The following is a 25623-nucleotide window of genomic DNA, read 5'->3' as shown; positions in this document are numbered from 1 at the left end:
GCCAGGCGTGGTGGCAGGTGCCCAGCTACTCGGGAGGCTGATGCAGGGCAATTGCTTGAACCCAGGAAGCCAAGGTTGCAGTGAGCTGAAATCGCCCCATTGCACTCCAGCCTGGGTGATAAGAGCAAAACTCTATCAGAGAGAGAGAGAGAGAGAGAGAAGGAAAGGGGAAAGGAGAAAGGGGAAAGGGGAGGAAAGGACTGTCATGTATGTCAAGTCATTTTTGTTTTTTTGTTTTTTTGTGTTTTTTTTTGATAGGAAGTTTTGTTTCCCAGGCTGGAGTGCAGTGGTGTGATCTCAGCTCACTGCAACCTCTGCCTCCCAGGTTCAAGTGATTCTCTTGCCTCAGCCTCCCGAATAGTTGGGATTACAGGCACCAGCCACCACGCCCCGCTAATTTTGTTTTTTGCATTTTTGGTAGAGATGGGGTTTCACCATGTTGGCCAGGCTGGTCTCGAACTCCTGACCTCAGGTGATCCACTTGCCTTGGCCTCCCAAAGTATTGGGATTATAGGCGTGAGCCACCCGTGCCCTGCCCCAGTTTTTTAATTATATTGTTCAAAACTTCTAGAATATATTACTGAAAGAGATGTGTAAAAAATTTCACATTGTGATTGTGGACTTATCTATTTTCTGGCTATGTCAGTTTTATGTGTTTTAAGGTGATGTTAATAGATATATTCAGTTTAGAATTGTTCAGTCTTTCTGGTAGATTGTCCTTTGATCATTAGGAAGTATTCCTCTTTATTCCTAGTATTTCACCTTACTATATACTTTATCCAGTATTTAGAGAGCTGTGTCAACTATCTTTTGATTAGTGTTTGTATTGCGTATCTTTTTTTATCCTTTTGCTTTCAACCTTTCTATATCTCTTGTAAACAGTATGTAATTGTTGTTTTTTTATTACAGTCTATCTCTATTTTTTAAATGCACTTTAAAAGTTGCTATTTAATTTATTTACTAATATGTAGAGTTTAAATCTAACATCTTACTATTTGTTTCCTATTTGTTCTTTTGTGTTTTCTTGCCTTCTTTTGGATTAATCAAGTGTTTTCTTCTTATTTCATTTTTCTCTATATTAGCTTTTATTCTTCTTTTAGTGGATACCTACAGATATAATTTATAAATTCTAATTGATAAATGATAATATTTGCAGGAGAGGCCAGGTGCGGTGGCTCATGCCTGTAATGCGAGCACTTTGGGAGGCCAAGGTGGGTGGATCACTTGAGGTCAGGTGTTCGAGACCAGCCTGGCCAACATGGTGAGACACCGTCTGTACTAAAAATACAAAAATTAGCCAGGTTTGGTGGCAGTGCCTGTAATCCCAGCTGCTCAAGAGACTGAAGTAGGAGAATCGCTTGAACCCAGGAGACTGAGGTTTCAGTGAGCCGAGATCAGGCCACTGCACTCCAGCCTGGGCGACAGAGTAAGACTCTGTCTCCAAAAAAATAAATAAAAGAAAAAAAGATATTTGCAGGAGAGTACAAGCTGAGTATTCATTAAGATATCTCCCATTCATGTGTTATAGTTCTTAAATTAGCTTTTTATAAATATTGAAGGGCAATGAGCTACAGGTTATACTCCCTGGAAAATACCTTGAATATGGTTTTTTGTTTTTGTTTTTCTTTTTTGTAATTAGTGGAGTGCATATTTGTATATCTTAACAAACAATTTAATTGGAGATGGAGTTAATACATGTTTATGAGATTTAAGCTGTTTACATAGTTGTGTTCTGGAATAGTGAGTTGTTTCTAAAATGTATATGGATGAATTGCTTGGCCCAGAATAAGGGCCAGGTTCTCCTGAGGAAGAACAAGGTGAGGAACTTGTTCTTCTAGATACTGAGATTCATTATGAAGTAAAAGTGATTAAGACCATGTGGTGTAGTCTCAACAACTGTCAAGTGGACTAATATGCAGAATACGGAGTCCGGAAGCAGACTGACACATTTACGTCAATTTGAGAATAATACAGAGCAGACACTGCAGTTCTGTGGGTAAAGGATGGACTAATAAATGGTGCTAGGAAAATTGACCATCCATATGGAAAAAAATGAATTGGATTCCACCTCACATTATTCATGAAATAAGTTCCAAATAGATTACAGTCTCAAATTTGAAAGACAATACTTAACACGCTTAGAAGAAAATGTAGGTTTCATATGATTTCTTAAGACACAAAAATTCCAAATCATAAAAAGGTTTGGTAAATTTGACCACTGTAATATTAAGAAAATCTGATCATTAAAAGACATTATAAAGTACATGGAAAGAAGCCGAAAATTGAAGAGGATATTTGTAGCATGAATAACTAAGAAAAAAATATTGTTGTCCACAATAAATTGAGAACTCACATAAATCGTAGGAAAAACACAACCAACATAGTAGAAAAATGGGCAATGCATAAGAAGTTCACAAAAACAGGAACCTAAACGTTAGTAAACATAGACATTCAACTTCACTAGCAAAAATCAAACAATTGGCAAAGATAAAGTTTCACAGTAAAATGTGATAGCCAGAACATGGAAAAACAGGAAAATTCATAAAACTGTTTCATTAAAATAATTTAGCATTATCCATTAAAATAGAAGATGTGAAAATCCTATGGCCCAGCAAATTTACTTCGATGTGTATATATATCCTCCAGAAACTCTTGTCAATGTATACCAAAAGGCATATTCAAAAACATTCCATGTAGCATTGTTTGTATAGCTGCAGTAAAAAAGTTAATTAATTTTAGTTACACCTTTCAACATAATGTTGAGCAAACAAACCAGCTAACTAAAAAACAATTTGCAGAATATTATATACAATTCACTACCATGCATCTGAAGTTTAAAAGCAAGAAAGACTAATCAATATATTCTTTAGGGATAAATTTATGGAATAACTAGAAGAAAACACAGGGGTTACAACTAGAAATAGAGAACAGAGAGGGCTTCAAAAGTAATAATTTTATAGTTTAGGCTTGATAGAGGTACAGGGTTGTCTTTTTTTTGTTGTTTTTTCATATGACTTACATTGTTGGTATACATTTGTATGTAAATGTTTTAGAATAGAAACTTTAAAATAATTAAAAGGTAAGAATAAGCAAACCACAAAAGATTTTTTAGGCTAAAAAATACATATTAGTTTAATGTTTAGTAAGAAAATAAAAAAGGATAGCATCAGCCAGACATTTATATCCATAAGTGTGTTCCTAAGGTCATTGGAGTCCTCCTCCAAGACATCATTTTCTTTGTCCTTTTTGCCAATCTCTTGAGCCCTCAAAATTAGCAGCTCTTTTCAGATACCTGTGGATTTGAAGCAAGGCCAGACCCCTACCACCACATCTGATTTATTTCCTGATAGAGTTTGAGAGTGCATTAAGCATTCTCTTTTAGCATTGGAACCTATAATTTTAAAGTAAGGTTAAAGGCGTGATCAAAGCCAGAATTGATTAGATGGAAAGTCGCTAAAAGAAAAGTGAATGCCTGCACTACATTGTCAGGAGACTGCCGTACAAGAGCGTTAGGCACAGAGCAATGAGGTAAGTGTTTCATGCTGTCACACTGTTTAGTTCTAAACCGGAGCCTGGGGAATTCTAGAGTACATTCAGCCTTTTCAAAAAAAAAAAAAATTATGCATACCAATACAATATGGTAAACTTTCACAATTTTCATTTTTCTTGAAAACTTACTTTCAATTTTGTTTAATCCCCAATAAATAATTTTGACCATGAAATATTGAATTGCACTAATTAAAGGGTGAACATTCCTGGTAAATCACTCTGGTAAATTTTAATGAACAAGCCAAGTGAATGAGAAATCAATATTTATTGATTATTTTCTGGCATATCGTTAAGGCCAAAATCTGTCCTCTTACTTAAAAAGCAAAGCACCTAAATTGCCTGTCTAGTTTTGTGCAAGTTTTGAATCTGCCTACTTGCAAACAGTTGAAACTTTTGTTGCCAAATCAATGAGACATTCTAAAGGAGGTATTCAGTGGCAAATTGACAGCTCTGCTTCATTCATATTTCTCACTGCATCTTCATAAATTCATGGAATCCACCAGACCCTTCAGTCATACTGAGTTATAAAATAGTACTGGGAGAGATCTAGGCCAGGCACGGTGGCTCACACCGGTCTTCCCAGCACTTTGGGAGGCCAAGGCGGGAGGATCACCTGAGGTCAGAAGTTCAAGACCAGCTTGGCCAACATGGGGAAACCCTATCTCTACTAAAAATACAAAAATTAGCTGGGCCTGGTGGTGGGCACCTGTAATCCCATCTACTCGAGAGGCTGAGGTGGGAGAATTGCCTGAACCCGGGATGTGGAGGTTGCAGTGAGTTAAGATGGTGCCCCGACACTCCAGCCTGGGACAGAGCAAGACTCTGATTAAAAAAAAAAAAAAAATATATATATATATATATATATAAAGTTGCTTTAAGAGGAAACACTATGTTACTTTGTCAGAATGAGCTTTAACTTCGTAATTTTCTGTTCATTTTAGGAAAAGTGGGCTACTTTCTTTTGGCTTTTGAATTTTACTTGCTTTTAATAGAACACGATACATTATGATCTTTTATAAGTAAAGATCATTTTAACCCAAATGTGAGTAATTTGTTTTCAAGGAAACTTCAGAAGTTCAGAAGACTGCTGTATTCCAAATTATTTCTTATATTGATATATGGTCTGATTCACCATGATATATACATGATATATGGTCTGGTTCACCTGGCTTACCATGAAATTCTAATTCTAGATTAAATAATAACTGTATAGTTATGCTAAGATAAAATTGACTAGACTGGGATATCAGGGTAGAGGGATCTAAAAGTATGAAGGAGAAGATGCTACCCAGTGTGGTTTGTATATGACGTGTTGCCCTGGGCTCCTACATAGTTTTCAAGGTGGGGCACGGTGTTCACGGAAGATATCTAACAGCCAAGAGGGAAACATGACCAGTCACAGAGGTTGAAGCATCTGTAAAGTTAAAACTGAACAGATGAACAGTTATTTAGTACCAGAAAATTCTGCTCTGTGTATGGTTCTGAAAATTGTGCCAACCATATTATTTCAGTAATTAGAGTATCAAGGTCCATCAGGTTATGACTGAGTTCCTTTAAGTAGACATGAAATACTTCTGTTTGAATACTATGGAGTAATGACGTCTAAGACCTATAGGGAATAAATCCACTTACAAGGAAACTAAAGAAACATTAGAACATAGTTATACCAAAAAAGACTGTTGCTTGTGAGTTTTTGATGACACTGAGGGTTTTTTTGAACATTGAAAAAGTCATTCAGATATTAATTTTTGGTTTTAAGTTAATGTTTGATTTACTCAAGTTACATTATCAAAAACCTAATTCTTTAAACTTTTTAATTTGTTGAAAATCACTGTTAAGGGATTTTTAATATTTAGTTGATTTACAAACTTTATTACAAACTATTTCCAAGCTTAACTAATGAAACACCTATAAAAATTTAACGACACATTTACAAATTTGTTATATTCCATTTTCTATTTAAGTACTCTTACTAGGAGACTGACAGTCTTTGCAAGTACTTAAAAAATTCTTACATATCTATTATATTACACTTCCAAGGATTGTGAACCTTAAGTTTTCTTACATTTTCTAATGCTTTACATAACAAAATCTTTCCGTGATGAACGATGCTTTCCTTTTTAGGGAAATAACTATCATCTCAGGTAACTGAGTTTACTTTCTTTAAGAGGCGTACAATCTGAATTCTTCCTGTACTAATCAAGGATGCTATTGTATCACAATATGTAATGGGAGGGTGCCTACTTAGCACGCTTGGGGTTACCTAATATCCACAGATTTTGATTGAGAAACTGATTAGATTCTTGTAGGCAACCCTGAGTGAAAACACAGAATCTCATTTATTGTTGCCATGTCAAAGACACTACAACGTCAGTGTCAAGAAAAGGACATTCACATATCCTACCTCCCATGACCCAACTTATCCACATGATGTCATAGTTCTACTCATAGATGCCTGGAGTCCCCAACCAGTTGGTCATTTGATTAGATTTTTCTATTTCTCTGGCTTTTAGGTTATGCAGATCTCTTTTCTATCAGAATCTAAAGACATCTGACACTGAAAGAACCCTGAGATACGTAAATGCCTTTCCCTGTGGTCTAAATCTAAATTCCACATTCTTTCATAGTCTAGAATCAAGCAACTCTTACAAGTGTTTCAAATGATATTTGATAGCAGTTAGGACATTTCCTATAGTTTTTTCTGACTAGTAGTCACTGCCTTTCCATGTAGCTTAGTGGTATTACTGAAGAGTTGTTTCTGAGATATGGATAACAGAATTTAAGCCTCTCCGCCCACTGAGAACAGTAGTGTAGGCTGATCATAAACTGAAGAAGAGTATATTAGATATCAGATTGCACCAGAGAAGTACTACACTAACAAATAACCAACTTATGTTTCAAAGGCTATACAGATAGTTTTGAGATTGCATGTATTGACCAAAAAACTAAAAAAGGAATTTCTTAATATTCTTTCAATGATTAGCAAATTAAATGTATAGCTCATACAACAGTAAGTTCAGACCTAGTTAGAATATTAGAAAATAGCAATAATCTTCTGCTTGTTCTGGAACTGTTGAAAGACACACTTCCTCCATAACTGTGTCTAATTCAGTACATCTTCCCCATGCAATACTAAAATGAAGTAATAACTAAAAGCTAACCCATAGACCTTAGGCCAAGATCATCTGGCAGTTAGTAAGGTAGCAAGTCAGGCAGACAATCACCACAGATGTAATGAAAGAGCAGCCTTCTCTCATGGGGAAGAATGATAGTCATGCAGATTTTGACAGTTCCTTGGGCTCATATCAACATGTGGAGATACTGAGTCCTAGGACACCAGGTCTAATTAGATTAGAATAGAATTAAGATGACTTTAAGAGAAAATATACTAAATATATGTTTTTCTCTATTTTTATTAATTTTAACTGCACAAGTAATACATAAATGTAAACAATTACATAATACAAAATATAATACCAAATTTTTAACATTGTGAATAAGATTAAAGTGTCCTTTGACCAACATCCCCGAATCTAATACCTTCTTTGTAAGTAACCACTATATCAGTAGGAAGTATATCTTTCCAGTTTTTCGGGGGTTTTTTTGTTTGGTTTTGTTTTTTTTTTTTTTTTGAGACGGAGTCTTGCTCTGTCGCCCAGGCTGGAGTGCAGTGGCCTGATCTCATCTCACTGCAACCTCTGCCTCCTGAGTTCAAGCGATTCTCCTGTCTCAGCCTCCTGAGTAGCTGGGATTATAGGCGCGTGCCATCATACCCAGCTAATTTTTGTATTTTTAGTAGAGACAGGGTTTCACCACGTTGTTGAACTCCTGACCTCGTGATCTGCCCACCTCAGCTTCCCGAAGTGCTGGGATTACAGGCATGGGCCACCGCACCCAGCCTCTTTCCAGTTTTTCTATGCAACTATATGCATATGTTTACCACTAGAAAATGTATTTTGTGTTAATGTTTTCTAAATATTTTAAATGAGTGTACATGTTGTTCTGCAACTTGCTTTACCCACTTAACATCTTGCTAATCTCTTTATAAAGATATTTATTGAGCACTCTTCTAAGCACTTTTATATCTATTAATGCATATATAATCCTCATAGCAATACAGTTATTATGTTTTGTTATCATGACTGTTTTGCAATTGAGGATCATGAGGGACAGAGGTTAGACAAATTGCCCAATTTAATGAGACAGCCGCTTGTTCTGAATTCTATTCAAGGAAAAACTCCAAGTCTACTCTCATGGTAACTGTTTCACATTGCCTCTCTGAGATACATAAACTTACCTCCTGAAGGCAATTATCTATTAATCCAAACCCCAGCATGCCCGCCTTTTATGAACTTGCAGTGGCTACAAATGATATGCAGATACTATTCAAGTTTTAAAATGCCACCAAGTGCCTCATGATGCTCAGCACCTCTGCTGGTAATAGCACGGGCGAGGCAGTGTGACGGCATGAGGTATGGTTGTTTCTGAGTGGGTTAGAGCACGTAACTGTGCGAAGCAGACCCCATTGTTATGCTGCTCCATTCCCCTAGTTCCCTTGCTGCCTGTATCTGATCTGTGGGCAGCATTCCATTTACGTCAAAAATAACGTCAATCTAGTGAAAAAAAACTGTTATGACTCACAGCATTACTGTAGGGAACTGGTCTCTGTGTAATATGATGTATAACGTCCTAATTTCATAGAGCATTTTTCATAACAGCTGCTAAAATCATCAAATCCATTAAATTCTTTTAAAGGATCTAATTTGGAGCAGTATTGAAAATAGTCTTAAAATGCATGTATAGAGGTGGAGTCTCTCTCACTCAAAACTCCTCTGTCATTATTCACTTCATATCTTCTGTGTATTTATCTTTCTGTATTTATTGATTCACCTGAGTCTTCTCCCGTTTTGTATTTCTAGCTGCATTGAGTCAGAGGTAGGCTATTTCAGAGACTGGAGGGTCTGAAAAAAATAGAAGATCAGAAAGCAGAGGAGGATGAGGAAGTTTTCCGCAGACCCTTATGGACAGCAGAACAAGGCACACTGGAGAAAAGTGGAAGAGAAGGGACTGAGGTCTTAGGCTTATAAAAGCAGTGTGATATTATTGACTAAAATGTCTGCAGAGAATGAATGACAATGAGAGAACATGGCCACCTAAGCCTTTACATCTAGCAGCACATAACTTAGAAACACTGAGCCAGTTGGATTTCCCCTGCCACACTGCCATCCACAAAACTGACATCTATTTTTCTTTGTAAGAATTATATTATTGGATATATGTAAAGCCAAAAAAAATCCCTCAGTGTTGGCCCTCTGATGCTACATGCTTCTGCAAGTTTGCAAAGTTAGCCCTTGACGTGTACTTCTGTTGGGAATGTAAAGTAAGACCAAAAAGAGGATTCAAAGAAGGCAGAAGAAATGTGAAGTTTACTTCCAGACTTGAGATTGACCTTCCAGAAGGAGAATAGGCTTCTGAAGCCTGAGCTCTATTCAGTCTCTGTCACAGATTAACTGTGTGGTGCCAGTTAATACACAAATTGACCTTCTTTGAGCCTCAGTTTTCTTATATGAGAAATAAGCTGGGACCAGAATCCCAAGGTTGTTTTGAGTTGCAATATTAGGATTTTTGTATTACATGATGGAAAAAGATAGCATATGATGGTCAGTCACCCTTCTAGTTACCCAGCAGCATAAATCTTGTACGCATTTTCCTTCTGTGTACACACAGGTCCTCTAATATTATTAAGGGGGACATATTACATGCAATGTTTTTGGTAGGTGCTTCTTGTGGACAGCATTCCTTCCAGCTTCCTTCTGGTGTAAATGCTATTAAGGCGAAAGTTTCCAACTCCATCTTATGTTTCTGGCTCTTTTAAAACATTATTTTTAGGATGGAATATAAATTACTGATTTGTAATCCATGAATCACTTCAATAAAGTAGCTCTCTGATATTTGCTTTCAGACCTTTAAAAATTGTTAACTGCATACAATGTGTTGTTGGCCACTTGGATATAAGGCACAACTTTTTAGATTCCAGCTAACGGCATCTTTAATAGGTATACTTTTGTGTGTGTGTTCAAGCAGTTTGCACCTACTCAGCTAATGTTAAAGCAGATACACCAGATTGCCATTTTGGGGTTGTCTGACGGAAGCACCAGGCAAATTACTGAATAGTAATAGAGCCAGGAGTCCTAGAGTAAATTTTCTGCACTATTAAAACCTGCTAATAAGTAGTTCTGATTTTTCTCTCACTTATATTTGTTCAACTCCCATTGATAGAGTACCTATTGATTGGGTCCCATACCAGGTCCTCAGGGCCAGCATTCTACTACTGCAAAAGGAACCATGTTTACAAAAGCAGAGTGAGATTCTTCCTTGAGCCTTTTTGTCACTGAATAGCCAAAGCTGTTATTAAACCAATGAGACCAAAATAAAAAATCATCCAGGAAGTAATTTATTCTGTACTTTTCAACATGTCATCCTTTTTATTTTTCATGTTGTCTAACATATATGGAAGATTAATTATAATATTTTAGATGTAGCCTATTGGAGAAACAACTTTCCTAGACTAGTCATGTCATACATGATTTTATAGCCCAAAACACCAAACTCTAATGGCATTAAAATCTTGCGATGGGACCTTTATCAACACTAGCTAAATCATAGTGGATAGCCTAGTAGCCTGGAAATCAAGACACTAGAGTAATCATGGTAGCGCATTGATTAGTTGTGTAAATGAGGGCATGCTACTCAAGTTCTGTGAGCCTCAGGAGAGAAAAAAAAATACTTGATTGTTATCTCATGAGGTTGTTGTAAGGAACAAATGAGATAGAGTATATGGTATGATTTGTATTATAGAGCATACAATCCAAATATGAGCTAGATAAGGCATAAAAAGTGCATGTACTACATACAGTGTTTCTAGTTATATTATAGCTTTAATCTATGTGATGTTCCACGTTTTATATGTAAACAAGAGCTTATGAGGTTGACTCTCTCCCAATTATCACAACTAATGAACTCTTAATGGGCAGCTACAAATACAGATTTTATCGTAAAGAGGAAATTAAAGTGATCAAGGAATTATTTTTTCTCCCCTGACATGTAAAAAGTAAAGAGACTGCTAATTAGAAAATATTTAGTTGTTCTTTATAAGTACCTGAATGGTCTGAATTTTCGAGTATTCATTCTTCATTCAGGTATAGGAAATGAAAAGTCAAAACCTCTAAATATTGTCATTCAATAGATGTATCTCCTGGGCAAAATGTAGTTGATTTTGTTTATTAAAGCCATATCCTAAGTGCTAAGTTTCATAGACAAGAGGCACAAACTGAGGTACTTCCTTGCTTTGGTTTTGTAATATAGTATATGTAGAGCACATCTAGAATAATGCTGTAAAAAGGAATTGCCTGAGCTAATAATAGTATAAGAAATTGTTTATTCTGTTAATACAGGTACATAATTTTCTGCAACTCAGTTATTTGCACTCAATTATTAATTCCTTGAACATGACTTTAGGTAATTACTGCAAAATGGGATTAATGATCAAACTCCTTTATTTCTAAGGAGTGATTTAATATGCAAGTGAAAGGAGTAGCAGCATTTCAAATAAATTCCACTAGAGAGTACTTTTCCTTCACCGATATCCTGGTATATTCATGGGTACCTTTCCTTTAGAATGTTAACTTTGGGGTCCTAACTTAAAATCTGGCTAGCAAAATTAAAGATGGTAAGAACCAGGCTAAAGAGGACTAATTGGATTCTCTCTGTTTTCTTCTCTTTTTCTTTTAGCCTTTTTATTTAAAGACTTAAACATTTACCCTTCGAAAATCAGTGTCATTTCTGGTGGGGAGAGAAGGTATTCAGAGAGATGAGTCAGAGGCACATACAAATAACTTGTAATACAAAGTTAGATGTTAATGAAAGAAAAGGAAATGTTTATCTTACTCCATCCACAATACTAGTAGACTAAGTACTCACAGTTTTTTAACTGTTTCTTCATTTGTGTAGCCAGACTTTGTTTTATTTCCCCAGCTACTGTAAATTTGCTGATGAGGTAAATTCCTCACTGGTCTTTCTACAGAGTTCAAAAAGGAACACGGTAGACTTTCAGGAACTGTTTGGGATGGAAAAATATGTATTAAAATGAGAATGATATAGTACCTGAAGACTACTAGTAAATTTTGCTACAGTAAATTTATGATAGTTACCTTCTGTTGCCTGTAGTTGAACTGGAAACCTGACTTTTGTAGGTTTTTTTGTCCTTGGTTTCTAAGATCTCTCAACTTTTGATATACCTTCCTCTTACATCTTTGGTCATCTAACTCCCCAACATGCATACACATAAATAATAAATACAAATTAGTGATTTTTATAATTATGTTGCAGGAAGGTGGTATGCTTTTCGGAGGTTAGATTTTTATGTTGCCTTCATCATCTTTAGTGTTGGTTTCTTCCTTTGACTTTGTATATTCCTCCTAAGTCCCACTGATTTCTTGGTTATTTCTTGGTTGCAGGCTGTCACAGTGGTCACCTGATCCTTACCTGATGTTACTGGTTATCTTGAGATTTTATCAGTGTCTGTGGTCTCTTCATCAGTTCCCTCCAAAGGTTTCTCTCACTGATTATCTTTCAATATTCTTAGACTTGAATGAAGCAGTCCCAGAGACAGAGCGCCTGGATTCAAAAGCACTGAAAACTCGAGCCCAGCTCTCTGTGAAGAACAGACGCCAGAGGCCCTCTAGGACAAGACTGTATGATAGTGTTAGTTCCACAGATGGGGAGGACAGTCTAGAGAGAAAGGTGAGCACCCTTGACCGTTTTCTGATTTGTACTGTTGGAGTGTATCATTGTTCCTACAGCTTATTGAAGATTATGATTTTTCTACTACCAGAGTCTATGTCCTAGTTGGAAGCAGCTAGAATAGTTCACATCTTTGTCTCCTGAATTCTTTAAATTGTTGTAATTCAAAATACTTTGCCTATTCATTCAGTGAACTAACCAAGAGCATTATCCATATTGTCATATTTCATGATGGTGCTTTTGATATTCAGCTATTGGCTTTACTTAGTGGGAAATAATGAATGTACAAGTAATTGTTTCTGTAGGTCTTAGGTATATGTATTAGTGACGATGTTAATATGGTGATTGTTATGAACTATGCATTCTCATCTGTAAATCAACAAAAACTGGTTCCATGGGGATTCACTAATAAAAGGTTGGTCTTATTTCAAAGTAAGTATTGCATAGAACTGATACTCAGTGGCATAACCTTCCTTATAATCTCTTATACCAACAGCCATCAAACAGTTTCTATAACCACATGCATATTACCAAATTACTTCCACCTAAGGGTTTGAGAACTTCTCCAGAATCAGATTCTGGTGTTCCACCCCTCACCCCAGTGGATAGCAATGTGCCCTTCTCGTCTGACCACATAGCTGAATTTCAAGAAGAACCACTGGACCCAGAAGTGGGGCCTCTCTCCTCTATGTGGGGAGACACTTCACTCTTTTCTACTTCAAAGTCTGATCATGATATGGAAGAATCTCCTTGCCACCACCAAACCAGCAACAAGAAAATATTACAAGAAAAAGGTATTGTTAATTTTTTTTTCTGACTTCATAACACCTCATCTTGTAAAGTATAAAAATGACTTTTTCTCATAATCATAAGTTATTTGTCTTCTCATAGCTGATAGTTAATATTACTTTCTTTTTACATTATAGAATAAGAGAAACAACTCCTCCATGTATTTTACTTTAGTTTAATCTTTTCCTACTTGGTTCAATATTTTTATCTCTTCAGCTCTCTATAAGTTCACTACTCAAGGGAGTTCTTCAGGGGAGTGGGGCAGCCCAGAGTTTCAACAAACACTAACATAGTCATAAAGAAAAAAACACTACAGAGTCATATAGAAAAAATAGAGAGCGATTTTGTAGAATAGCAGCCCAGAGTTTCAGTAAACACTAACATAGTCATATAGGGAAAAAAAAAAAAAAAAAAAAGAGGAAGATCAAAGTGACACAGGCATATAATTGATAATAATGTTCTTGGATGAATTGCTAATATACCTTTCCACGTAACCAGTGCAGATCTTCTAGAAGACGGATAATCAAATGCAGTCTCCACCTACATTTGTAAATGAAGTCTTATGGGAGTACAGTCACACTTTTTTACTTACATACTATCTACTTTCATGCTACAGTAGCAGAGTTGAGTGTTTGTGACAGAGACTGTGTATCTCACAAACCTAAAATATTTTACTCTCTGGCCCCTACCAGGTAAAGAAAGCTTCCTGATGCCTGGTCTAGAAGTATATTTTCTTATACTCAACATAACTGGATAGACTCTGAAAATGGCTTAATCATTGATTGCCATTTATCTAGAATTTTTAAAAAGTATTTTAATATATCATTACTTTTGGTCTATCAAGTTACCACAAAGATGATTACATTACAGCTATATTTGATTGCAGGCTTGAGGATAAGACTGGTTACCCTAACAGGAGTTGGCCTTTTCCTGAATTGTGTCAGTACCACATTTACAAGTCATTTTTTTTTTTTTCATATCTGAAGGACATCAGTGGAAATTGGGATGGAAAAGTTCCATTATAACTGGCTAAATGATAAGCATCTAACTGAATATCGAATTAGAGGAAGTAAAAGATTTTTTTCTAGAGATTTGTAAAACAGGTTATATGCCAGTAGAAGGCATGAAAATATTTTCCTCATTCCTATTCTATAAGCAACCTAATACTAGAGTTTTGGTCCCGAGGCTTACATAGCACTGGGCCTTTGTTCAGTCAAGTTTAAATAGAGTAAATTGAACACTATCAATTTTCTATTCACAATTGCTAGAGATTATTGTTCTAATTTTTTGTGTGGTTAGTAACACATTATTTGACCCAGAAAATGTCTTCAAAAATATTCATTGAATTGATGTCCTAGTAAATAGAAACTGGCTTTTTTAAAGCTTTACAAGATTTATTTCTGATTAAAGGTATTGGGCCTCTGCAAGTGTAAATAGAGTACAATTACGTCAATGCTCAGAAGAGAGAGAGGTTGCATCCAGCTGAGGTTGGTAAACAAAAGGAAGTGCAATTAGAATAACCATCAAAGCACTTAAGAAAAAAAGCGTAGGTAAGGAGGAAATACAAGGTAAAGTGATGTCATTAACAGAGTCAAGCACATAAAATGTGATTTAAAGGAACAAGGCTATTCCAACCTGGCTGAAGCAGTTTGCTTATGCAAGGTAGAGTGGTTACACACAAAAGTGAGCAGGTAGGTTAAGTATATAGCTTTAGAATTTAAATATCTTAGATAACTTACCATATTACTAGGAAACCACAAGAAGGTTGAGCAGAGGAATAAAAAGGAAAAGGCACCACCAGGTATGGAGAAGCTGAGTTAGTAGACCTTGTGAGGTGGTGCCCTCCAAAGAGGAGCAGTAGACAATGACAGGAAAGAATGATACAAGGACCCTTGAGACATACATTGACTAGGTAACAGGGAAGAAAGTGAGGCAAAACTATCATGGGCTTCACGCTTCAGAACATATGGTCGTGTCATTAACAGAAAATAGGAAATCAGGAACATGATGGAGATAGGATTAACTCATTTTTTTAACAGAAGAGGTCATGAGCACAAGAGAGAGGTCAGGGCTGCCAGGGAGATTTGGGAGTCCCCATTATAAAGGAAGAGATACTAAAGTATCTTATTACAGTGAGATTAAGGAGATGCAGTCCAGTAAAAGACCTTAGGATTTAGCAATCAGGAGATCATTTATTATTTGAAAATGAAAACCAGGTTGCCACAGCTTAAAGTTGAAGCACCCAATCTGGGGGCTCAGATGTACAGTTGGTCACAAAGGTCGTATTGGAGAGATTTTTAAAAGCCTAACACAAGCCTTACATAGAGCTAAATAAACAAAAATGTATGTTTCTTTTTTCCTGAAATCATACCAATCTAATGTTGGATTTTATGCAGACTACAAGTTCTTAGTGTGCATTAAAGATGGATTTGATCAATTTAGAATGGGAAAGTACATTATTCCTTATTCTTAACCTCTTCAACCTTATGGAAGCATTCATTTCAGTGTTCCTGGGAACACACTTTGGCAAATGTGTGAGATAAAGATGTGAGGTTGCCTAGCACCAGGCTCTGTGATAGGCAGAATCAGGCTTTTAGTCGTGAGATGTCCAAATAGCTGCAACACTCATAGGTTACAGAGTGTTTTCGTATACATTGCCTCAGCTGGTCTTCTCACCACTCATTATAACATCTCCCAGCAACCTCTAATTCAGAAAATAACTAGGCAGTCTTCTTTTAACTTGCATACTCCTAGCCATTAAAAGTTGCTTTAGGATTGATCTGGAAGAATTTGGCACTTTCTTTTCTTCAGCTTCTATTAAGAAAATTTAAATCTTGCTTTTTTAAAAAAAAACCATTAATAAAATCACCTTAGAAGGTGTTTGTGCCATGTCTATGTCTGTGAATTTTTTTATGTGATTGTGTCACATCTGTGACAATTCAGTTACCCAAAGAGTAATGATGTAAATATGCATAATAAATATTTGAGGCTTGAAGTGGATTTTTGACACAGACATATTTCTGACTCTTGTATTTCATTATGTACATTTCAGTGAGTTGCTTATTGTAATCTGAGTATCATTAACTAAAAATATGAAAAGCTCATTGCTAAAAACACGTGGAGTATTTGTCAGTGCCCTGTGTGCTTGAGAGCTTTGAACTAGATTCCTATCCATGAACTGTGTGTGTACTTCATGTTTTTTAAAGGTGTATGTCGATGTGTGTTTAGAAATTTCTCTTGAAGTAAACAAAAATCATGAGCAACACTAACCTGCAAAGTTCAATTGAACACCTTTTTTAAGAGGGCCATTCTTTGCATTCCATACTAAAAAGTTCCTAGAAATTTAAAAAACATTTTAAAAGATAAGAGACAGAAAAACAGACACCAACAGAGAAGTAGGGAGGAAGAGTTTCACACATAAAAAACATCAAATTTAAAACAGCATTTGTTAATCTCCTGAGCTAATTGGATATGCTGAAACATGATGCTATCAGTATCCTCTGCTGGGTAGTTTGGGTAGAGCCGTATGAGTTGTCTACTCTGAGATAGAACAAGTGCCACCAGTGGAATTGGTTCCCACGTTGACATTGAACTCCATTTGCAAGGCCTGTCTTCCTATTGGCTTTTGGTATCATTTTGAGGGTCCCCATTCCCCAGCAGCTGCTACCTTTGAGAGTCCTAGCAAAACTCTCAAAGAAGCCAAGATCAATCTGCTCTGAACACTGAGGAGATTTTGGCATCTTCCACATTAAGGGGAACCAGCCAAGTTGTGCTTTAACCTAACTATTAAGAAGGCCCTTTCAAAGATATAAATGTCTTATAGCTGAGGCCCTGCTTAAGAAGTCTCCCCCATGTCCTCCCCTCCTCTGTCCCAGGACTGGCCACAGGGCATTAGCAAAGGAGAGCCCAGAGAAGAAAACTTTGATTCTGACTTTCCCCCTAAATCTCTCAGACTCTCAGAGTTGATATTCTGCACTGGGCTTTGGAGATATGGGAGAAGTGGGCTAGTTTCCTGTTAGAAGGCACTGCAACCCCAAGGCAAGAAAGGAATGGAGAACAGAGCCCAGGCACTTGAAGCCAAGAATTCGGAGCCAGAGAAGGAACAAAAGTCATGCTGGTCCCTACTTTGATGCTGAGGATGATTTGATAGTATTTATTCTCCCTTGTTCATTCCCATGCAGTTGAAGCTAAAACTCTTTGTGATGTATGTTGAGCCTCTATCCTATATAGGACCTCCCCTGCTTAACTGAGAGTTCCTCGATGTAACTGTGTCTCCTAGGTCGTATGATAAGGCATCCATTAATTCTTTTACAATTAGGAATTTAGGCAAAGTCCTTAGATTCAGAGATGCATTGACTTTTGAATTGTGACTTTAAAAATAATAATAATTGATCTTTTTCACAAATGTGTATATCCTAGATGATGCCAAAGATCCCAAATCACTAAGGGCATCCAGTTCGTTGGCGGTGCAAGGAGGAAAAATTAAGCAGAAGTTTGTGGATCTGGGGTAAGCACTTTGTGATGTAAAAAGAAAGCCCTCTGTAAAAGGAGGATTGAAAGAGAAAATTTCAACTTCCCCTTTCTGACTGTATGCTGTCATTATAGGGCGCCTTTGCGAAGGAATTCCAACAAGGGAAAGAAATGGAAAGAAAAAGAAGCCAGTAGGTTTTCTGCAGGTAGCAGGTACGGCTGTGTGATTAAGAACACATGTATTTCTATAATTAAACTTTCTGGCTCCCTCTTCCATTGTTAACCAAAATCAGTGGTCAGTATATTTGAGCTGAAGTGACATGCCAAGAATTGAGATGGAAGAAAAATTGCACAATTAGTTTATATTGGTCTTAACTCCAATTATAGCCTCTGTCTAGCCTTGGGCATATCCATTGGTTCTTAATTGCAGAATTATGGCCACATGAACCATTTCAATAAGTTTTTATCTAAATTCAGCACAAATATATCTATGTGATACTTCAGACATATCAAATATATTTTATGATACTTCAGATTTTTTGCCTGGCTACCCACAAGGCTAGTGCATTGTGTTAAGTCTAAAAGGATAATCATTTTGCATTTAAGTATCTTGTAGACATTCAAGATTGTCTTGTCCACATGTATGTAGGAGTGACCACCATCTTTTGCTGGACTTGGCTGTTTAATTGATTTTGTGGGCACTATCAACTATGCTTACTCTTCAGTAAAGACCTTCCCATAGAGAGTGAGCTTCGAACAGCATGTTGCCAAATTTTCCCAGTTTTTTTCCTGAGATTATATAATTTTAAGCTGAGGTTTGTATAGGGAGTCAGTAAAGCATCAAGCTCTGAAGTGCAACTGCCTAGGTTTGAATCATGGCTCTCCCACTTACAACTTTTAAGTCTTGGACGAGTGAGTTACCCTCTGTGCCTTCATTTCCTCATGTAAAATGAGAGTAATAACAGTACGTTTTACCTAAGGTCAGTGTAAGGATTTGGAGTTTTCATGTAAAACATTTAAAATGATACTAGGCACGTATTCAAGAATAATAAAGTTAACAATTTGCTGCTATTGCTATTACTATTACCTTATTATTATTCGCAAGTTACAAAGTGGTTTTACATTTATCACTTAATTTGATCCTCATAAGATTGGGAGGATGCCTGGGCTGGGTGGCTCACGCCTGTAATCCCAACAGTTTGGGAGGCCAAGGCGGGTAGATCACGTGAGGTCAGGAGTTTGAGACCAGCCTGGCCAACATGGCAAAATGCCATCTCTACCAAAAATACAAAAATTAGCCAGGTGTGGTAGTGCACGCCTGTAATTCCAGCTACTTGGGAGGCTGAGGCAGGAGAATTGCTTGAACCCAGAAGGTGGAGGTTTTAGTGAGCCAAGATTACACCACCGTACTCCAGCCTGGGCGATAGAGCGAGACTCTGTCTCAAAAAAAAAAAAGACTGGGAGAGTAGATAATACCATACTCTATTGATGAAGAACTTCACCTTCATAGAATTTAATTGATTTGCCCAGGGTTATGCAGCAGGTAGTTAATGTTGACCTGGGGCTTGCTCCTCTTGTATAGATGTTTTTCCAACATACTATGCCACCTTCAGTTACTTATGCATCTAATGATGCTTAAATTTCTTTATGAATTTGGAAATAATCTCAATATCAGACTAAGGAAGAAACACTAAGAATAAAAGACTTTAAATCATGCAGGGACCACTTCTTCACTTCATAGGTTGTCTACTGCTGTTTACTTTTTTTTCTCTTTTCTGACATATACATTGGTGAGAAATTGTACCTTCTTCTTGGAATTAAAGGAGCATTAAAGGAACATAATGGGTTGGAGATGAGGAGAGAGAATTCCCAAATTAATTATTTTTGTTAGTGTGGCTTTCCTTTATACTGTACATTGGAAAAGGGTAGAATGCTCTCATAAAGAGGACAAAAATCTCAGGAAAATAAAGGTAAATCTGAGGCTATATGCAACTCGAAAGCAGTTTAATTTTGTGTGGTTCAGGAGTGAGAATGGTCTACCTTGTGTGTTAAAATTAAGAATAGAAAAAAAAGGCCGGGCGCGGTGGCTCAAGCCTGTAATCCCAGCACTTTGGGAGGCCGAGACAGGCGGATCACGAGGTCAGGAGATCGAGACCATCCTGGCTAACACGGTGAAACCCCGTCTCTACTAAAAAATACAAAAAACTAGCCAGGCGAGGTGGCGGGCGCCTGTAGTCCCAGCTACTCGGGAGGCTGAGGCAGGAGAATGGCGTAAACCCGGGAGGTGGAGCTTGCAGTGAGCTGAGATCCGACCACTGCACTCCAGTCTGGGCGACAGAGCGAGACTCCGTCTCAAAAAAAAAAAAAAAAAGAATAGAAAAAAAAATCAAACATACTCAGGAAAAAAAACAAATAATGAAATCATTTAAGGGAGAAAGAGATGCCTAAATACACGATGGGAGAGAAACTCAGATACTGAAAATGACACTGTCCTTCCTTTGGTCTCTGGGCTTTGAAGACAGTCACTCCCTCTCATCTTTGAGACACCTGAGAGGGATGTAAGCACCTGCAGCCAGGAAGGGGAAGGGTGTTTGATGGAATTTTGCCATAGTAGCCAGAGATTATCACCTCCTTGTATAAATCACAAATGAAAGTCAAGTCAATCTTGATTGTGTTGGTGAGTGCCTGCTCACCTCACTGTAGGCAAAACCACAGCTTGTCAAGGGCAGGTGGCCATCAGCACACTGCTTCGCCACGGCTGATGTCCACTTTGAACCCACATCTAGACTTCTAGATTGGCTGCCTAACTACCGCTGTATTTTTAAAACTCTGGAGTCCCCCCGCTTCAGCAGTCAGAAATTACTGTACTCATACCCACACTACAAACTAGTTTCTAATTAGAATCATGATTTTGATCTTTTGTAGTTCATAAGCGTGATGATTGGATGTTCACAAGCATGTGGGAGACGGCCTCCCTCAAACCTTGTTATGACATTGGCATATCCAAAAAAAATAAAATCATAGTTTTATAATTATTTGTAATTATAGTAGAATTTTGGCAGGATGGAAAGGAATTCATCTAATTGAAATAGAAGAACAAGGGAAGAAGAAGGACACTTTTCTCTTGCAAGAAAAAAAAAATTTTGAGCTGTCATAGTAATTGGTTAACACTAATAAAATCTATTGACAGCCTATATTCTTCTGTCTAGATTGATAATGGGTGCAGAACCTTATAAAACCTATCCCAGGAAGAACAGAATTGCTGCCCAGGAGGAGCTTAATCCAATTGAGTTGGATTCTCAGGACCCTGAAAGTTGGTGCGCTGTGAGCACCATCAGCTGCAGGGTCGCACTACGATAGTGGGGGGCAATGGGAATACACTCACCACCCCTGGGAGACTTCCTCAGAAAAAGTAGGGAAGGATTCTTGGGCTGAGTAATGTTACCTTTTAGAGGCATTTCATCCAATTCTTATTAGGCTAAGATTCTGATAAGATTATTGGTCAGCTATAAACTGTGGCTGTTAGATTTTAAAGAGGCAAGACTTTCACTCTTTGGTCTTGATTTTAGTTTTTTCCTCTCTATAAAGAGTTTACCTTTTTGTGTTCCTGTGGATTCATAATGACTCAGATACATGTGCGACATGATACAACTAGAGAAAATGGATGAGGCTAATAATAATAAACAAATAAACCCAACAAAGAAATATGATTTGGTTCCATCCCTTTTCAAATATGTGCTCAGTGGCATTGTCTTTTTTTTTTTTTTTTTTTTTTTTTGGGGGGGGGAGACAGTGTCTCACTCTGTTGCCCAGGCTGGAGTACTGTGGCACAATCACAGCTCATTGTAGCCTTGACCTTCTGGGCTCAAGTGATCCTTGCAGCTCAGCCTTCTGAGTAGCTGGGACTACAGGTGTTTGCCACCATGTCCAGCTTGAAAAAAGAAAAATTGTAGAGGTGGGGTCTTGCTATGTTGCCCAAGCTGTTGTTGAACTCCTGGGCTCAAGCAGTTCTTCCATCTCAGCTTCCCAAAGTGCTAGGATTATAGGCACGAGCCACCACACCCAACCAACGTTCTGATTTTAAACAGACAGCATAGCAGATAACGAAAGCAGGAAACATTTAGTTGTCGCAGCTTGTTCACCCCTTAAAATATATACCAAAGGATAAAATAAAATCCTATTCTACATTCTGGAGTAAGTAGCCACTAATGTCTACTTTGGAGCTCTGTAGATAAGTTTCCAGTGTAGTCACTGAATGGAAAACTCTGTGAGATGTGTGTGTCTCAGATGGGGCTAGGTGATAGTATGTTGAGAAAATGATAAGAAAAGAGATGGCACTCTTCTATGGAAATGAATTTGCATTCATGTAGAAAGTGTGAACAACAGAAAAAACACTAAGCTGGGAGCCAAGGTAGTAGTCCTTACTTTTCCATTAGGCAAGTCTCCAAATTCCTGGAATGTTGGTTTCCTACCAAAAAATAAGTGGATTGGGCTAACACTGCATGGCTCTGACTTCCCATTCACCTCTGCATACACTGTCCAGTATGGTTGCCTCTAGTCAGAAAAAGCTAGTCTATATTGGGATATGTGTAGGAGAATAAGGAATGCTGGACTCAAAAGACTAAGTATGAACAAAAACAACATAAAATATCTTATTAATAATTGTATAATATTGATTACATGTCAAAAAATATTTTGGGTTTGGAGGGTAAATGAAATGTATTATTATTAAAATTATTTTACTTCTTTTTTTTCATGTGGCTACTAGAAAATTCTAGTTTACAATGTGGTTCATTTATATTTCTTTTGGATAATGTTGATCTGTAGGATTCTATGAAAGACAAATCTTTCTTTAATTTCTACCCCATTATTCAGTTGGTCTGTGAGTGAGCACATATTCATTTATTATTTTCTTACTTATTTGTATTCGTTATTCCAAAATAATTTGTTTACATACAAAAGTACATATGCTACAACAATATAATCTATTAAAAAATAAATTGAATAGGGAAAAGTTAGATTAAAAACTCACTTGAAATGCAACATCTTCAATAACATCTTCATAGTAAGTGTAACAGTGACTTTCCAGTCAAAGCCAAAAACACAATGTCAATGTGGTTAAAAGCCTGGGTTGAAATCCCAACTCTGCCACTTACTTCTTGGACAGGTTACTTAACTTTCTGTACCTTGGTTTTCTCATCTGTAAAATGGAGACGTAGACACACACACACACACACACACACAGACACACACCCCTCGCACACCTCTTCATGTTATTAGGAGGATTAAAATGGTCACATTTAAGTACATTTCAAATCCTTAAATAAAAATGGCTATTGTTTTCATTGTTTATCTTTAAAACAGGTTTGATGGGAAGGATACAAAACAATATTCTTCTTGTATATTTGGCTGGCAGTCTTGTTCATCCAAGGATGACTTTTGTTATATCTTGAAGAATGAATGGGTTATATGAATTATACTTCAGGCAGTCCTTCATAGGCTATTTCTCCCAAAGAGGCTTTAGATAAATCATGGCATGACAGTGAGTTTGAAATTATATCCTATGACAAGTACCTGGAGGGTCCGCTTTGCTCTGTTGCTGAGTAAGAGCAAAACCCCTGCTTAAGAATCATCTGAGCTGGCTGGAAACACACCTTTTAGAAGAATTGATGGAGATGAGCACATGTGTGTGAGTTAAAAAACACCTCATCTCTGCCTAAGCCTGGCCCAGTGAATGTAGTCATTTTCATGGAGACTTTTGAGTAATGTCAGCTTAGCCCTAGTAGATTGGACTTATTCCCCATAACAGTCTGGCCGATTTTTAACTGCATTTATCAATTTAATATTCAGTTTTCTTTTTAAGTACAGTATTTCAAATGCCTGAAGCCTGACAAACTTACATTCTTGACGGGCAAACACTTTTCCATACCTAAAAAAATCTCTTGAAAATCTAATAAGTTAATATTTAACTATAGTGACTCTAAACATCCCAGTATAGTTATCAAAGTGCTTAATATATTTGTGTCTTAAAAACTCAAATTTAAAATGAGTTTAGATCATTAAAATGAGTTTAGCATTTTAAGATAGAATCAGTGGACACATTTCTCTTTCAGATTTCTATTCATACAAATTTTCTTAAACACCTAAGCAATATATCTGTTATTCTTAAACTTAGCATTTCCATTTTGATAGTGTGGATTTTATCTATGTGATCCTCTTCTATTTCATTTTAAACCTTTCTAGTATGGGGAAGACTTACTAAGGAAATAGTTTCACCATCTCAAATGATTCAAAGTTGAACACTACAGTGACCATCTCAGATGGACTGTTATTTATTGATTAGAAATTTAGATCAGAACTCAGGATCTGGGAGCAGGATATGTCTGAGTAGGGGCCAGGGGTTGGCCCTGAACTGTAGGTGGACATGTTTCTCACAGCTATTATCCATTAGGGTCTCTGGATCCCATTTAGATGAGGCTCGCTTTACAACCTCAAACTCCTTGGTGGATGTTAGAACCTTACAGAATTGCATCATTTGATTTAGGTAAACACAAGTCTGCAACTCTTCCTCTGGTTGCAGCTAACGTTCATCAATTAACTTCCTTTACTCCTGCCTTAAATTCTATATTTCTGTTATACTTCATCTCTTCTGGCAGTTTCTGAACTCTTAATGATATTTTGATGACATCCAGTTAGATGCTGAATACTTCACACACCTGTATTCAAAGTTAAAGTAACAACAACAAAGATCACCTTGGAATGTTTAGCTGGCAATTTAATTTTGGGGTGCCAGTCCCAGGATACACTGGATTCAAAATATATGTAAATGAGTTCATTACTTGTAAGAGATATTACATAAACCATTTAAATGCCAGGAAAGAGCTACCCCTGAAATGGTATGTTTGGATTATGAACTCTGAATTTGAAGTCATTCTTTCTGCCAGTTCCTAGAAGTGACTTATGATTCTCTTTTTTCCAAAAATGATAGCAAGCCATTAAATTACAGCTAAAAAAGAAGGTGAAGGGAATACAGACTATTTACCTATTTTGATCCTCTGGAAAAATTATTGTCAGATTCATCAAGAGTTCATTTCTGCCAGTCTCGATTTTGGGGAGAAAGGAAGGTGAAAAGGAAAGAAAAGGAAGGAGGGAAGAAAGGAAGGGAGGGAGGGAGGGAAGGAAGGAAGGAAGGAAGGAAGGAAGGAAGGAAGGAAGGAAGGAAGGAAGGAGAAAGGGAGGAAACAAATAAGGAAAGAAGGAGTTTGTGTTATTCCTAATGGATTTATCCACAAAGTGAAATAGACTATAAGAATGATCAACATAGAATAACTGCTCCCAAACCCTTTCTGATTCTATTGTGGGCCCAAGAGTTCAATTTATTCAGAAGGAAATTGACATTTATTTTAGAAAGTATGTCTGCTAAACTGATAGATCTGTAATTTTAAAGTAAAAATTTCCTTTTTCAAATGAATGTTCTCTAGGTCCAAGAAATGAAAGCATACCACTCGCTGTTCAGTTCTTTAAGGATACTTGCAAGTACCCAGGGATTATATCAGTTCATGGAGTTTTAAAATCACAGATATACACAGAGGAATGAGAGATACAGGATACAGCTTCAGCAGGGACACAGCCAAGCCTCTTAGGAAACTGAAAAATATTCTTCAAAAGATCCATGAATCTGGTGGTTTGCCACTGTGGAGACATAGGTGTCTTCTCAGAAGTGGCCTCTCATTGCCTTCTTCCTGGCTCTTCCTCCTTCCTGTCTATTAACTTGGTGTGCAAAGCTGGGGAAAGAAAGCCTCTGGGTATCACCAGAGGCCCAGCTTCCATGATCTCCTTCACCACACATGTAAGAACCACATGGCCTCAAGACCCTCAGTGCTGGATACATGGGTCCATGTGGACTTACTAGTCTTGAATATTTTTCTGACAGTGAAAACGTTGTTGTGAAAGAGTTTAATTAGATGTGACCTTCAGATTTTTTTTTTCAAATGTTGCTTGGACAGGATGTGG

At 37.1% G+C, this 25623-nt stretch overlaps 1 protein-coding gene and 1 pseudogene across 19 annotated transcripts in view; both read left to right on the top strand.

Moving 5' to 3' along the window:
• Window positions 1–25623, top strand: part of PPP1R9A (protein phosphatase 1 regulatory subunit 9A) — a 384913-nt gene that overhangs the window by 349955 nt on the left and 9335 nt on the right. For 10 of the 19 annotated variants that reach the window (XM_015134294.3, XM_077997030.1, XM_015134291.3 and 7 more), the window contains 4 exons: window positions 12194–12351; window positions 12848–13145; window positions 17560–17647; window positions 17746–17823. In XM_015134294.3, coding sequence (XP_014989780.1) covers window positions 12194–12351; window positions 12848–13145; window positions 17560–17647; window positions 17746–17823 — 622 coding nt within the window. The remainder of the gene's footprint in view (window positions 1–12193; window positions 12352–12847; window positions 13146–17559; window positions 17648–17745; window positions 17824–25623) is intronic. The other 9 variants (XM_015134297.3, XM_015134296.3, XM_077997042.1 and 6 more) reach the window with 2 other exon arrangements.
• On the top strand, window positions 20525–20619 carry LOC114677288 (small nucleolar RNA U13; annotated as a pseudogene).

The sequence above is a fragment of the Macaca mulatta genome, chromosome 3 (assembly GCF_049350105.2).
Source record: "Macaca mulatta isolate MMU2019108-1 chromosome 3, T2T-MMU8v2.0, whole genome shotgun sequence".
Classification (NCBI taxonomy): domain Eukaryota; kingdom Metazoa; phylum Chordata; class Mammalia; order Primates; family Cercopithecidae; genus Macaca; species Macaca mulatta.
The sequence above is the reverse complement of the archived record's forward strand: the minus strand, read 5'-3'. Positions and strand labels throughout refer to the sequence as shown.